Source organism: Pleurodeles waltl, chromosome 5 (genome assembly GCF_031143425.1).
Source record: "Pleurodeles waltl isolate 20211129_DDA chromosome 5, aPleWal1.hap1.20221129, whole genome shotgun sequence".
In the NCBI taxonomy this organism is placed as follows: Eukaryota; Metazoa; Chordata; class Amphibia; order Caudata; family Salamandridae; genus Pleurodeles; species Pleurodeles waltl.
Window position 1 is genome coordinate 78,951,557 of NC_090444.1, and position 16,326 is coordinate 78,967,882.

At 48.1% G+C, this 16,326-nt stretch overlaps 1 protein-coding gene across 10 annotated transcripts in view; it reads right to left on the reverse strand.

Moving 5' to 3' along the window:
- AGBL5 (AGBL carboxypeptidase 5) overlaps nucleotides 1–16,326 on the reverse strand; it is a 358,598-nt gene that overhangs the window by 17,827 nt on the left and 324,445 nt on the right. For 5 of the 10 annotated variants that reach the window (XM_069233618.1, XM_069233620.1, XM_069233616.1 and 2 more), the window contains one exon: nucleotides 3,927–4,085. The exons of 2 other annotated variants lie outside the window; for them this stretch is intronic. In XM_069233618.1, coding sequence (XP_069089719.1) covers nucleotides 3,927–4,085 — 159 coding nt within the window. Of the gene's footprint in view, nucleotides 1–1,750; nucleotides 2,120–3,926; nucleotides 4,086–16,326 lie in introns of those variants that run through there. 3 more of the 10 variants (XM_069233622.1, XM_069233623.1, XR_011203583.1) reach the window with 3 other exon arrangements.

Genomic DNA, 16,326 nt, shown 5'->3' on the forward strand with positions numbered 1-16,326 from the left:
GGAATATGTGAAGGAATAACCATCACAGACCCATGTAAACTTTGACAAACTGCAAATCCAAATTCTGTAGTTCAGAAGGTTTCTGAGGGACACCAGGTGCCTTTGTGTTTGGCATCCACCCTTACATCATGCTCCTCATCAGAGATCATGAAAAACAAACCTCAGCTCCTGAGAAGCCAAACACATAACACACTGCCCATCACCTTCCACAGAAGGCATGTAAGATTACCAGCCTGACCTACCTCTCCCAAATAAGAATCCAGAGATCCTTGATCCACGTTTTCCAGGGTTAACTTGTAGTCACAAGGATCAATGCTGTCTGAATCTTCTCAAGACAATGATAATGATTCTTATGTATTGAAGAGACAGGCCTCACATCTCCAGGAGAAATTTGCACTGGAAGTGTCTGAAAACAGCACAGCAAACAATGTGTTCTGGTGAGCTGCAAAGAGAACCACCTAGGGGCACCCACACAGCTTGAAATGTTTTACAATGATACATAGATGAAGACACAATTTGTGTGAAGAAGTGTGAAACCTGATAAAAGCATCCATCTGACTGTTGCTTATATCGGCCAAATGAGCAGCCTGAACACTGATGCCCATTTGAAATGCATCAATATTTCCCTAAATAAATTATTGACAAAGCACACAGCAGTTGTGTATCTGCCAACACAAAAATCTGCTTGCCTTGTACTGTGGGCCGAAAATTGAGTGCCACAATTATCACTCTGAGCTGCCACGAACGACTGTGGTGAAGGCAATCTTTATATGACAAAAGACAAATTACATTTAGTTCTGTCAAAAGCAGTCCCACGCTCATATACTACCACCACCTGAATCCTGATGGCGTGGAAGAGCTATATCCAAACCCTTCAATATGTTGTCAATTTCCAGATACCCTCCTTGATCTAGGAAAACATCTCTTATCAAGATCTGTAAACCCTCTGATGTTTGCACAACCGAGACCTCAGTAAACACTAAATCATCTAAAGAACCAACAACATGCAGAATGAAATGAGGCCAATCAATCTTAACACTTCTGCCTCAGCAGTGATGTCAGATGATGGATAAAGGAATCATTTTTTTAAATGTCATAGACCATTGGAAGAAGAACATGTACATCAGAGAAGTGTCCTCCAGTGAACAGGAGTCTTCTGATTTAAGAATAATCAGAGAAAACCCCCAGTCCATGTAGCAATGAGATTGGCGACTGCAGTGCAAATAACACCTCTACATGACAGGCATCTTTCAGGAGGCAGTCATCCAGATAAGAGACATCTTCCATTTACTGCAAAGCCTCAAGCACACACTTGAGTCATCAATGTAGCAGCAGATGTCAGATCTTTGACTTGAAAATGACTGCTTCCACCACAAAAGCAGGTACCTTTTGTGTGTAGGAACAAACTGAAATATGCATCTGAGTTTACACGTAAGGATGAAGTTATAAAACACAAGAAATCAGCCAATTCAATTTAAACTTACAATACTGTATGACCCATTAGGTTTTGTTCTGAATGTGGTACTGAGTTGCAACACCTGGACAGAGATAAAAGAACTAAAGTTTAAGGCGGACACAAGTCACTTTGTGCTTGGTGTCATAATGTCCCAGAGGGATCATGCAATGCCAGTAAAACACCTGGCATGAGTGGCACCATCCACCACCATGAGAATCAATATAAAATTGTTTCTATGTACCAGATATTTCAAAGTTAAGGCAAGGATGTGCATTAGCGCCTTATTCCATGATTAGTGGCACAGAAGGATCCTGGCCCAGGGATATGTTTAAATAATGACTAAAACATGAGCAGGCCATTCAGTGTAAAATACTTTATTTAGTGAAAATCGTCTTACATCAACATAAACTTGGAAGTCATGCTGAATTTGAGATTCACAAACCCTGTATAAAATAAATACTCTCCAGTCCACTTGGCTTCTTTCAAGATCAATTGTATCTACAAAACCAATGAAACTTCATGAATAGTCTTGCTTTGTTCAACTATACCGCATCAGGGAAAAGACAAATCTTCAGACCGCGCTGGTGCTATTCGGGGTAAAGGGCATCTGACTAAATTCTGACATCCCAGGTCCAACTCTCGTTCATGTGCAGCACGCCATATCTGGAAAAACATGGAGAACTCGGATCAATCCAAGCTCTCTGAGCTCTAAACTGCATTCTCTGGATGACCATCAACATATTCACTTGAGGTTTGTGCTAACCAAGGTGTGCCAGAATAAAACAATGATAGCTCATGCCTACCCTCATACTCACAGTATACCACTGGTTTGAATTTGGTGCCTATGCCACGCATCTATTGCACCCAAGGTCACTAACATTCAATTAGGGTGGTTTTAGCAAAATAAAAGCTTTATGGCCGCTTGAGGAGCTTGCTTTTGTTTTTTGTATAGTACACAAAATGACTAGAAACACACATTTTCCTGAGAAAATGCAGATAAATTCAAGAGTAAAATGAGGCAGGTACCAAGTACCATTAATCAATCAATTCCTGTATTTTTCCTGTACATGACAATGTTCTCCCTGACATAAAACATTCCCAGCAGGTTGTAAATGCTCCCCTGAGAACATGGCACAGGACTGACTTTACACACTGGATTCCTACCCAAGCAGGTGCTTATTTCAACAGTTTTATTTTTGCTTATAATTTCACATTCACCTGAATCTAGGAAAAAAGTAGACAGACATTTAAAGCATTGTAGGGAGATTTACTGTAATGTTATTAATTTCAAGGGCAGTTGAAAATCAATAATCGAGATGGGGTTATTAATCAATCAGGGATACTTAAGATTTCTAGAATACATTTTTTTGACCACATGGTTTTGGCTTGTCGCTTAAGTAAACTTTTTCCCCATTGTCTGTGAACAATTGTTCAAATTGTATTAAGTCTCACCCACATTTTGATGTATTTTGTGCGGAGTCATTGAGACATCTACTGCATCCGCCTTGACTATCCCTTCTGTATGATGTGAGAAGTCTAATTAATGAGCTTGAACTTGCACAGAATTGCCAAAATGCCATCACAGACATCAACAATTGTATTATTTCATCCAGCAAGTCATTACCAAATAATGTCTGTCAGTGCCCTTCTTGAACAGTCATCTTATGTTGTAAGTCATTGTGAACTTAATATCTTATCTCTGAATTTCTTACCTGCACAATGTACATGTCTCCCAAAACAGTCTCATACAAGATGATAAATGCCAGTGTCAAGTCCAAAAGGGACAAATTCATGCAGGTTTTTCAAGATATCCAATATGATTTAAATGGACTTATGATAAACCAAAATGGAGTCCATTTACAAAGCACAATGTGTGCTGATACTATGCCATGGATCCAACCCTGCAGACATAATTATGACATCCCTTTTCAATAGTATGGCAACACAAGACCAAACCCTATAGCTTTACTACCCTCATTTAGATTTAACTCAAATCTTACTTGAAGTGAACTTCAAAACATGTTTGTTAACCAATCATCTACATTCACCCCATCTTACTATTGATCAGTTCACAAAGCAGACACTCCAGAGGAGCCACCACATAAGTCCACAACAAGATCACATTAGATCAAGAACAGAGTAAACTGCCACGTTCTATGCATCCTTCATGAGTGCAGTAATGGCATGACAACTAATACTTGCTTTCGAGACAGAATACAGGGAATAATGGTGTCACCCAGGGTCTTCATGTCCTACAGACAAATTACAATGCAAGTCACACATGTTGTCATTGCTAGTGCTTGTACCATGACCTGATCCAACTTCTTGGTCCAATATGAAAAAGTAATGCTCAATCCCTTCCTTTTATTCTCAAATTTCTGTGCTTCAGCCAGTGCCCTACGCTCATGCTCTATTGGATCCCTATTCAATGCATTCTCAATTTGTTTCTATCATCACTTATTTAACCTACCGTTTTATGGCTGTGCTCCTTTTCAACTTTGCCTTTTCGGTGTCTCCTCCTCTGCGCTGTCCCTCTTTTTTTCTTTTCATGGACCCCCATCTGCCTTCCCCACATCTCTGCTTGCACGGGGTACAGCCCTGTGAGCCCTCTTCGTGTCTCCCCTATTCGCTGTTCACACCAAGATCAATGACATTGACAGTAACTACTCTCAGTTCTAAATGAATGTTTGTCCCCCAAAATAATAAAACTTATGTATACTTTTAAGAAAATGTAAAGCATTATGGGAAAATTGATACAATAGCAGCAGGATTAATGACATTCAGGTACAAACTGGTAAGCCTATTTTACGAAGATTAGCTTCAATACGCTGCAGATACGATCAAAACCTGTACTCGCCTGAGACATGACAATAGTTCACACACTACTCTGCACGTTACCGATGCTTTAGTCTGTTAAGATTTCAGTGTTGTGGCCTTACCCAGTTCCTGTCAACCATAGTTCATATCATGGCATACTATTTATACTGAATAGGTTCTAACAGAATTTCTCCATACTTGCCTGTTTTCAGGAATGTTTAAGCCTAGGTCTCATCATTTGAATAATCATTTATTGAAAGGGCGATCACTGACCCATCGTTTTTATGTATATTGGCTCACCATAGCTTTTTTTTTATTTATTTTTTTATTTATTTTAATCTTTTTATTGAAAATTGAAAATTGGGGGATGATACAGAATGATACAAAATACATTTTAGGGCATCGCCCATATGTTTTTGACAAAGGCTAATTTCTCGATTAGCGTACGCATAAGTTTAACAGAAAGATAATATGATATGGGCATTGGGATGTAAGGTAAGGAGAAGAGAAGGGATAGATAGGAAGGAAGGGGCGGAAGGGGGTATTTATGTTGGGGAGGGTGATAGGTGGGGGGGAGAAAATGGGAAAAGAGGGAGAAGAACAGAAAAAAAGAAGGGGGGAGGGAGGGAGGTCGGTCAGCGTACCAGGATGGCTCGAGGAGTGTGTTGATGATTTCCTTTATCATATGGGCTCTCATGTGGGATTTTGTATGGATATGTATGTGTTTACTTATGATGTGGGGTACAAAATCCAGAATATGAAGGGTGTGGTGGGGGAGGCTCGAGGGGAGTCTGCATGGGTGTCCTTTAACAGTTTGAAACTCTTGGGGGCGAATCTTTTAGTTCTGCACTGGCCGATCTAATATAAATTGGTTAGAGAGAGGAGAGGGTTGGAGAGAGGGGAGAGGCATTGCGGCTTGGGGGGAGGAAGAAGATAGGGAGGACGGGGCTGTTGATTAAAGTTTTAAGCATTGTGGGGTTGGGGAATTCCGTCCGGGGTGGGAGATCTAGGAGTCAGGGAGAGAGAAAGATGGAGAAGTTGACATGAGAAATAAGAGTGAAGGTGAGTTAAAGCGAAAAAACGGGGGATGTGATATGAGATATAAGAAAAAGGGGAGGAAAGGGGGCGAGGGAGAATCTGGTTGGCATCTGTCAACTGTCCACCAGCTGGTATGAGATGGGGGGAGAGGGGTGGTGTGAGTGAAGAGGACACTAAGTGTGGAGTGTGGGGGGGGGGGGGAGATGTCAATTACGGTCCTGGCAGAAAGGGGCTCCAGACTTCTGTGAACATGACTGCCTGATCTTGTAAGTTGTAGATTACCCGTTCATGAGTGGCAGTTTGTATCATAGCAGTCATCCATTCTGTCGGTGTAGGGGCGGTGCTGGATCTCCAGTGCCGGAGTATGCAAATTTTGGCTGTGGCTATTGCCGTGTGCAGCAATCTCAGCTGTGATCGTGGCAGGGGGAGATACGGGCGCATATCGTGGACAAGGATAAGTGATGGCGGAAACGTGTGCGGTATCTGAAGGGAGTCCGCCAGAGTGTGACGCACGGTATCCCATAAAGGTTGTATCGATGGGCAGCGGCAAAGGATGTGTAGTACGTCACAGTGAGGATCTGCGCATCACCAGCATTTCGCATGTGGTATTAGACCCGCCCTGAAGAGCCTCATGGGTGCCTCTGTCGAGTGCCTCCAGGATGTCTGACCAGTCCTCCTCGGTATATGTTGTTCCAAGCCGGTCTTGCCACTTGAGGCGTAGGCTTTCAAGAAGGGGTTGTGAATAAAGGTGATTGACTAGCACTCCGTATAAACCTGTCATCACGCCTTTGTGGCGACCCCATGTCTGTAGATAGGCGATAATTGCCGAGGCCTTGACTTCCCACGAAAGGGTTCCCAGTACTTTATGTAGACAATGCTTAAGCTGTAGGTATCGCCATTTTTGGCTATTATGTATGTTGAACTTCCCTTAAGATGGCGAAGGGTCGGAGCCGATCGCCATCTACGATTTGGGCTATGCAGCTGATGCCAGCATTGTTCCATGGGGGGCATTTTAGGGTACTTCCCCCTATTTTAATGCTTTTGTTTCCCTCTATAGGGGCTTGGGTGTGTAAAAAGGGGTGCACTCCTAGTAGGCGATGAGCCCTGCGTCACGCCGCATTTGTTGCCGTGAGGACAGGATTAGGCAGTTGGGGGCGGTCAGTGTATATCCCTCCTAGTCCTTCACGCTGGTCCCGTAGAAGTTTCTCTGTGGCTACCCACTGTCGGGGATCTGTATTTCCAGGAAGTAAATATGCCAGTTGAGATAGCTGTAGGGCTAGTGAGTATTGTTCCTCTGAGGGGAGACCTAAACCTCCGTAGGATCGCCGTGCCAGTATTTTTGCGGGTGTCAACCTCGGGCGTCTAGAGCCCCAAACAAAAGTTCTTATTGAGGCGTCTATCATCCGAAGCAGGGTAAGGGGCACGTGCAGGGGAAGCATGCCTAGTATAATACGTGAAGCGCAAGAGGGTGACATCCTGACCGCCTGTGTCCTGCCCCACATAGGGGTAGTGATTCACTCTTGTCCCAGTTCACCCGGTATCCAGATAGGGATGTGAAGTCCTTTATGATTGAGAGCTACGCTGGAAAGGACCTTTCTAGATCAGACAGGGTGAGCAAGATGTCATCAGCATAGAGGTAGATTTTGGAGGTATCTTCTGTTAAAGTGATATCTTGTATCTGCTGGGAGTTTCGTATGGTAGCTGCCAGAGGTTCCATTGCTAGTAGGCACAGAAGCGGTGACAAGGGGCAACCCTGTCTCGTGCCTCTTCCAATGGGGAACGGGTCCGATAGGAAGCCCCCGCAATTAACTTGCACCGTAGGGTGGTCATATAATAAGCGAACTTTGGAGATAAATTATTCTCAGAGACCGAAGTGTTTCATAGTAGCGAATAGGTAGGGCCATTCGATGCAGTCGACCGCTTTCTCCGCGTCGAGGGACAAGGCGAGGGCTTCTTCCAGCATGTTTAGGGATTCATATAGGGTATGACAGAGAGTGCGCATATGATTTCTGGAGGTGCGGCCCGGTACGAACCCCACTTGGGTGTTGTGGATCAGGGACGGTATCACTTTACGTAAGCGAGCCGCCAAAACACTGGCCAGGAGTTTGACATCTCCGTTCAGGAGGGAAATAGGACGATAACTGCCGCAGAGTAGGGGGTCTCTACCTGGTTTGGGTAGGACCACAATTGTGGCCTTATTGGACAGTGTGCCTAAGGAGCCCTCTTGGCATGCCTCTGCGAGTGCCTGATGTACAGCAGTGACTGCCTCTTCCCCTGCCCATCTGTAGAATTCAGCAGGGAAGCCGTCCTCACCCGGAGATTTGTGGTAGGGGACGTTTTTAATGGCTTGTGCTATTTCTTCCCTGCTTATGTCGCCTTCTAGGAGAGCCTGGCCCGCCTCCGAGAGGTGAGGTAGGTTGGCCGAGGTGAGAAAAGTCTCAGTTTGCGCATTAGTGGCCATTGTCTCAGGGGTATAGAGATGGTGGTAGAAGGCAGCAAATTCATTTACGATGTCTTGTGGGTGGGTTAGTACTGCTCCTGAGGGGGACGTTATGGCCGGGATGGCAGAGGCAGCTTCTCTCTGCCGGAGTTGTGTCACCAGGAGTCGTCCCGCTTTCTCGCCTTGTTCGTAGTGACGGGCGCGTAATCTTTGCAGTGCGTATTCTGCCTGCGAAGTGTAGAGCTCGTTGTGTGCCATTTGGGCTTGTTCGAGAGAGCGGCGTAGTGCGAGGGACAGCTGGGTGGTGTATTGTCTGGTGAGACTCCGGATGTCGTCTTCTAGGGTTCGTTGGCATGTCATCCAATCCTTGTTATCCAGTGCTGCGTTGCGCATCATGTTGCCTCTCAGGGTTGCCTTCGCCGCCGCCCAGAGGGCTCGTTTGGACGCCACAGTGCTGTTGTTGTCAGCCATGTATGTGGATACATGGGTCCTCAGTTGTTCTTTCCCTTGGGGGGGAACGGTATCTATGCACCGCGAAGCGCCATGGTTTGCATGGCGACCAAGGGAGGCGAGGCCCGTTTGGATCTGGAGCAAGATAGGGGAGTGGTCTGAAAGTCCACTTTCAAGTATACTAGTATCTTGGAGTTGGGGAACTACGGTGCGCGACACTAAGAAATAGTCCAGGTGGGATTGGGTACAGTGGACAGGCGACAGGAATGTGTATTCCTTGTCCTTTGGGTGCATCAGTCTCCAATAATCAGCCAAGCCTGCATCAGTGATTAAGTCCGTTAGCAGTGCCCTGTCGTGGTTGTTGCCCGTATTGATAGGGCCCGTTCTGTCTAATATGGAGTCCCGGGCAAGGTTCCAGTCTCCCCCTATGATATAGCGGGTAGTCCCTATTTCAGTCAGGAGGCGGTTTAATTGTAGGAAGAAAGGTCGCTTAGTACCGGTCGGTGCATAGGCTGAGCCCACGCATTGGAAGGTGTCTCCTACCTTCAGTTTTGCGAATACGTATCTCCCCTCCGGGTCGTTCCATGTTTTGATGATTGTAACCGGAAGGGTTTTACGTAGCAATATCGCTACTTCGCATTTGCGGGGGGTGCATCCTCCGGGTCCCTGATCTGCTGGACAGCAACTAAAGGAAACCCTTCCTACCCAGTCCCGACGGAGCTTGCTAGTCTCCGTACTGTCCAGATGAGTCTCCTGGATCAGGGCTATATCCGCTCTTTTAGACTGGAGATAAGACAACACCTATTTTCGTTTGATGTAATTTGTCATGCCATGCACATTCCAGGAGATGATTCGTAGTGGGTGCATCGCACAGAGGGCAGCTCTCGGCATGCTGGATGTCGTGGTAGGGTCTCGGCAATTCGGAGGATAGTGTGGAGGGCTGCCTCTATCGTTGGGGCAGGGAGAGTGTCTTGGCGGCATTACGGTTAGGGGGGAGGGGATAGCTGGTGGATGTCGAATGATCCTTCAGAAGGGGGGGAAGAAGCGGTGTGGGAAGTTGGCTCTGTATGCACTATTTCCAAGTAAGAAATAGCATGCACAGAGTCCAAGGGTTCCCCTTAGAGGTAAGATAGTGGCAAAAAGAGATAATTCTAATGCTCTATTTTGTGGTAGTGTGGTCGAGCAGTAGGCTTATCAGAGGGTAGTGTTAAGCATTTGTTGTACACACACAGGCAATAAATGGGGAACACACACTCAAACACAATTCCAGGCCAATAGGTTTTTATATAGAAAAATATATTTTCTTAGTTCATTTTAAGTACCACAGGTTCAAGATTTACAAACAATACTTTAAATGAAAGGTATTTCACTTAGGAACTTTAGGAACTTTGAATTAGCAAAATAGCATATACAGTTTTCACACAAATGGCAATAAGCTATTTTAAAACTGGACACTGCAATTTTCAACAGTTCCTAGGGAGGTAAGTGTTTGTTAGTTTTGCAGGTAAGTAAACCACCTACAGGGTTCAAAGTTGGGTCAAAGGTAGCCCACCGTTGGGGGTTCAGAGCAACCCCAAAGTTCCCACACCAGCAGCTCAGGGCCGGTCAGGTGCAGAGGTCAAAGTGGTGCCCAAAACACATAGGCTTCAATGGAGAAGGGGGTGCCCCGGTTCCAGTCTGCCAGCAGGTAAGTACCCGCGTCTTCGGGGGTCAGACCAGGGGGGTTTTGTAGGGCACCGGGGGGGGACACAAGTCAGCACAAAAAGTACACCCTCAGCAGCACAGGGGCGGCCGGGTGCAGAGTGCTAACAGGCATCGGGTTTGTAATGGAGTGCAATGGGAGACTAAGGGGTCTCTTCAGCGAAGCAGGCAGGCAAAGGGGGGCTCCTCGGGGTAGCCACCACCTGGGCAAGGGAGAGGGCCACCTGGGGGTCGCTCCTGCACTGGAAGTTGGATCCTTCAGGTCCTGGGGGCTGCGGATGCAGTGTCCTTACCAGGCATTGGGTTCTTAGAAGCAGGCAGTCGCGGTCAGGGGGAGCCTCTGGATTCCCTCTGCAGGCGTCGCTGTGGGGGCTCAGGGGGGTCAACTCTGGCTACTCACGGCCTCGCAGTCGCCGGGGAGACCTCCCTGTAGTGTTGGTTCTCCACAAGTCGAGCCGGGGGCGTCGGGTACAAAGTCTCACGCTTCCGGCGGGAAACGTGTGTTCTTTCAAAGTTGCTTCTTTGTTGCAAAGATGTTTCTTCTTTAGAGCAGAGCCGCTGTCCTCGGGAGTTCTTGGTCCTTTTAGATGCAGGGTAGTCCTCTGAGGCTTCAGAGGTCGCTGGACCCTGTGGAACGCATCGCTGTTGCAGTTTTCTTGAAGTGGGGAGACAGGCCGGTAGAGCTGGGGCCAAAGCAGTTGGTGTCTGTCTTCTCTGCAGGGCTTTCAGGTCAGCAGTCCTTCTTCGTCTTAGGTTTCAGGAATCTGGTTACCTAGGTTCTGGGAGCCCCTAAATACTCGATTTAGGGGTGTGTTTAGGTCTGGGGGGTTAGTAGCCAATGGCTACACCCTCTTTGTGCCTCCTCCCTGAGGGGAGGGGGGCACATCCCTAATCCTAATGGGGGAATCCTCCATCTGCAAGATGGAGGATTTCTAAAAGTCAGAGTCACCTCAGCTCAGGACACCTTAGGGGCTGTCCTGACTGGCCAGTGACTCCTCCTTGTTTTTCTCATTATCTCCTCCGGCCTTGCCGCCAAAAGTGGGGCCGTGGCCGGAGGGGGCAGGCAACTCCACTAGCTGGAGTGCCCTGGGGTGCTGTAACAAAGGGTGAGAAGCACCTCCACCCAGTACTAGCCACAGAGCGACAAAGGCACTCTCCCCATGTGGCCAGCAACATGTCTGGTGTGTGGCAGGCTGCCAAAACTAGTCAGCCCACACTGGAAGTCGGGTATGGTTTCAGGGGGCATCTCCAAGATGCCCTCTGGGGTGTATTTCACAATAAAATGTACACTGGCATCAGTTTGCATTTATTGTGCTGAGAAGTTTGATACCAAACTTCCCAGTTTTCAGTGTAGCCATTGTGGTGCTGTGTCGTGCATGACAGACTCCCAGACCATATACTCTTATGGCTACCCTGCACTTACAATGTCTAAGGTTTTGCTTAGACACTGTAGGGGCATAGTGCTCATGCACTTATGCCCTCACCTATGGTATAGTGCACCCCGCCTTAGGGCTGTAAGGCCTGCTAGAGGGGTGACTTATCTATGCCTATAGGCAGTGTGAGGTTGGCATGGCACCCTGAGGGGAGTGCCATGTTGACTTAGTCATTTTCTCCCCACCAGCACACACAAGCTGGCAAGCCGGGTGTCTGTGCTGAGTGAGGGGTCTCCAGGGTGGCATAAGACATGCTGCAGCCCTTAGAGACCTTCCCTGGCATCAGGGCCCTTGGTACCAGGGGTACCAGTTACAAGGGACTTACCTGGATGCCAGGGTGTGCCAATTGTGGAAACAAAGGTACAGGTTAGAGAAAGAACACTGGTGCTGGGGCCTGGTTAGCAGGCCTCAGCACACTTTCAAATCATAACTTGGCATCAGCAAAGGCAAAAAGTCAGGGGGTAACCATGCCAAGGAGGCATTTCCTTACAAGCGCGTAGATAAGATTAAGAGAAGGAGGGAAGGGGAGGGGATAGGAGAGAAGGTGGGGAGAGGAAGAAGGAGGTGGTTAGCGTACAGATGTAGGGAAGAAGGTGAGAGGGGGAATGGGGAAATGCAGTCAGAAAGAGAGGGGGAGAAGGGAGAAAGAAGGGACAGGTAAGGGTGAGAATAGAGGAGCTAGGTTGGGAAAGCTAGGGGAAAAATTTCCCCTGGAGGAGTAGGTCTGTAGACTGCGGGTCCTTTTCCTGTAGGAGCTCTCAGCGTCAACAGTCGGGTCCCTGTCGGGGGGGAGGAGTGGGGGAAGAAGGAAGGGCGGCAGTCATCATTTATTAAGAATCTTTCTGTCTGGCTCCAGAGGGAGGAGGAGTGTCGTAGGTTTGTCACGGGGAAATGTTGGGGGGGTGTGGGGGGAGTAGCAATACAGGGGTTGGTTATCCTATGTGGGGGGAGGAGGGGAGTTGGAGCAGGAGAGGGGGGCTGGTGGGCATCAGTGGTTATTGACAGAGTAGAATCTTGTTATGTTGGTGATGGGGGGGAAGGGGACGGTCAGGCGTAGGTATAAAGGAGAAACCATTCTATTAACAGGTGAGAACTGATATTGTTTATGTATCCCTAGCGATGGAGTAGGAGACCGCCGTGTCTAGTCGTCATTGCTATGCAGCATCCTATGTTATAGGGATGGTTTGGCACTTTGAGGGGAAGGGGACAGGGGTAAAAAAAAAAGGGCGGGGGGGGGCAGAGCAGGAAGAGCAGGTCAGCAGTGGAGGGTTTTAAAGTATACATACATATATATATATGTGCATACATTTCATCCTTCGTAGGTAGCATCTCTGTGGTTTAGTATCATAATATTGCATGCAGGATATTGAGTTCTAGGGCACATCTGTGGCCTATGGGTAAACAGTGGGGGTAGAGAAATTCTTAATCTTAATATCGGCAATATAAACTCGGCGATGGGCCAAAAGTAGCTTCTATTGCATTATCACATCGTACTACTTTGTATAAAAAGAATAGGAACAAATGAACAACACCTTCACAACGTCGGCATGGGGCATAAACCATAAACCTGTCCTATGCGTAAACAGTGGATACCAACAAGGTCTGGCCTAGATGCAGGTAAAGTGTGCACAGACTTGAGTTATATATATGTGCATTCGTCTCATCCTTCATAGGTAACATCTCTGTGGCTTAGTATCATAATGTTGCATACAGGACATTGAGTTCTAAGGCATATCCGTGGCCTATGTATAAACAGTGGGGATAAACAGATTCTTAATCTTAATATAGGCAATATAAACTCGGCAATGGGCCAAATGTAGCTTCTGTTGCATTGTCGCATTGTACTGCTTTGTATTAAAAGAGTAGGAACAAATGAACAACACATTCGTAGTATCGGCATGGGGCATAAACCTGTCCTATGCGTAAACAGTGGATACCAACAAGGTCTGATCTAAATGCAGTAGTGTGTGCACTTAATTGAGCTATAGATAACTTGCATTGTATCATTGCATTGTATAGCCTCGCATTGTAGGGATTGAGGCATATTAGCTCTTTAGTAGTGACATTATCAGCAGCAAAAAAGAAAATATAAATGCAGAGTCCGGGCAAATACTCATCTGTCTGTCGGGTTGACGACAGTCGTGCTCCAAGGCTCTCGTCGTTGTCTCATATAGTCCCATATAGTCCCTGTGGTAGATCGTTATCTCAGGGGTGTATAGGAGCCAGTTTTAGGGGTAACCGGGATTTGACCCTTTCCGAGAGCTGAGTGTGGGTTGCCACGGCGTGTAGGACCTGGCCCCTGTCGTCATGTGCCCTAGTCAGTCTCTTCAGGTCCCTGCCTCTAGGGCAGTTGTCAGGGTCATACCGTTCCGGCCTCCCCTCTCCAGTCCAGATGGAGGGATGAAGCTGTCTCCTCCCGCAGTGTCTTGTGGTCGGGTCGGAGTCCTTAGGTTGATGCTGGAAGGAATCCCAAAAAACGTCTCAGGTCCTCGAGATTGTAGAAGTCTTTGGATAACACGTTTTTGGTGACCCGCATTCTCGCAGGGTTGAAGAGGCTGTATTTCATCTCCAGCTGACGGAGTCAGGTTCTTAAAGCCAGGAAGGCCTTCCTGTGTTCGTTGGTGTCCTTGGAATAGTCGGCCGTTATGCGGATTTCATATCTGTCTACCCGGAAGGGTCCGTGGTTTCGTGCTACTTGGAGGAGTTGGCGGGTCTGAGTGTGACACAGCAGACTTGCAATGATCGGGCGAGGTCTTGAGGCCCCATCAGGGCGTTTCGGGCCCACTCTGTGAGCTCGTTGGAACTCCAGTGGCAGGTCAAAGGTAAGCTTGGGTAAGACAGAGCTAAGGAAGGCCTGTACATCTGGTCCCTCTTCATTTTCCGGGATTCCGAGAAGGCGAATGTTATCTCTTCGGCTTCTACCTTCCAGGTCCGTTATTTTGCTCCATAGATAGGAAAGATCCTGATCTCTGTCCTGGATTGTGGCCACATGGGTTTCTAGGGTCCCCATGCGGTGTTCCAATCCTGTCACCCGGGATTGGAAGCTTGCAATTTCTGATCGCATGGATTTGGTCTCCAGTGTCAGAGAGGATATAGAAGCGTCCCTCCCCCCCCTCTATCCGGCGACTGACAGCAGTGATCTCCTGCAGTTTCCGTTCCATGGTTGTAGGTTGGTCCTTGTCAGTCATCGTGGAAGACTGGTTTGGAGTTAAGGCTGTGAGAGGTCCTACTGTTCGGGAGGTAGGACGCTTATGTTGGAGCGCCTCTGAAAATAACAATTGTCATGCTGGTTTTCCTGTGGGTTTGTGACCTGACTTGCCTCCGGGCATCTCCATGCCAGCCTGTGGGGGAGGCCTTCGTGAATCCGAGGCCCTTTTTCTTTCCCTTCTATCTTTCTTGGAGACTGATGAGGGTGATAATGCGTGGGTCGGTCAGTGCCCGACCTCCCCTATTTGTGTTGTAGAACTGGATTCGCCACTGTAGGGCTGCTCGTTTTTTTTTTTCTTCTGGGGGTGGGGGGGCACCGGAGGTTGTTAGAGAGAAGATGGGCAATCGTCTCCCAGCGCTGCCCTCTTCTGTGCTTCATCCGGGTTGGTGTGTCCAGAGGTATGTTTTCCTGGGGGTCCCCTTCCTATATCTGATCCTGTCCGAGGGGCTGCTTGAGATCTGTCCCGTTTGGGCTAGAGGCCCACTGCTGAGTTTTTCAGAAGGAGTTTTGTGCCTGATCAGCAGAGTAACTTTCCTATCCAGTGGGCCGGTTTAGAATCATCATTAGCTCCCGTTTCAGAGTGCCTCGTCTTTGCTGGAGCATGGGGGGGCTGGTCGATGCTCCCTTGTTCCCAATACTGCGAGGGGCCAGCCGGCAGGGACTTCGCCCTGATCACAGGAGGCTACGGAGATGCTAATTTATCCACTTTGGGCGGCAAGGGGGCTCTGTCAGTGGTAATGTCAGGGCCCTTGCGATTGCTCAGTTGAATAGGTAGCCGGGAGGGGTAGGTGATGCTAGTCTATGTCAGTGCTTCGTTGCTCCATTTTTCCAGCGAGGGTGAGCACCCTCCCCTCTCTGATCACCGGCTTCTGTTCCCTGGTAGCGGGCCCGATACCGGCTTTTGTTCTCTGGAGGTGGGGGGGGAGGGCACAACGTCCTGGGGAGCGGCGCAACGCTACTGACCAGAGGTGATGGGGCGAGTGGTTCGTTGTCTCCGTCCCGACGGGCAGATCCTCTCTGGCCTCGGGAGACGCGACTCTGCCCCCAGACAGGGCCTTTCCTGTCTGGGTGCGCAGCAGTCTTCCACGCTGCTGTTGCTGGGCCACCTCGGCAGGGATCAGGCCTCCGTGTGTTTATAAAGCCTCTGGAGGATTTTTGGTCTTATTTGCGGCGGCCGCACTGCCCCACCGCCCCCTCGAGTCCGACGCGGCACGGAGCTCCCGGGTTAGGCGGCCATCTTCTCTCGCGGCCCGGCCACGCCCCCCTCACCATAGCTTTTAGTTACATTATTAAAAAAGGGTATAAACACTGCTATAAAAATTTGGCTTCTCTATTTATGCAAACAACTTTTATTTATGCAAAAAAGATACACCAATCCCATCGTATTCTATTTTCCTTCTTTTCTTATGACTCTGGACCCAGTGCCTCTTTCCACACTAACAATAGAATGTATAATAGGACAGCATATCAATGTTGACTGCCCAACACTGGCTCAATCAATCAATTAATCAGTTTTTGTAAAGCACGGCTACTCACCCATTTCAAGGGTCTCAAGGCGCTGGGGTGAGAGGAGGGGGTCCTCATCCGAAGATCCACATCTTGAGGTTCTTTCTGAAGATGATGAGCGATGGGCTTTGTCCAAGGTGCAGGGGGAGTTTGTTCCAGCTCTTTGCTGCGATGTAGGTGAAGGATTGTCCTCTGGCGGTGGTTTTGCAAATGCAAGGGATGGTGGCCAGGGCCAGCTGGGCTGAGCGGAGGGATCTGGTGGGTGTGGAAGGAGACG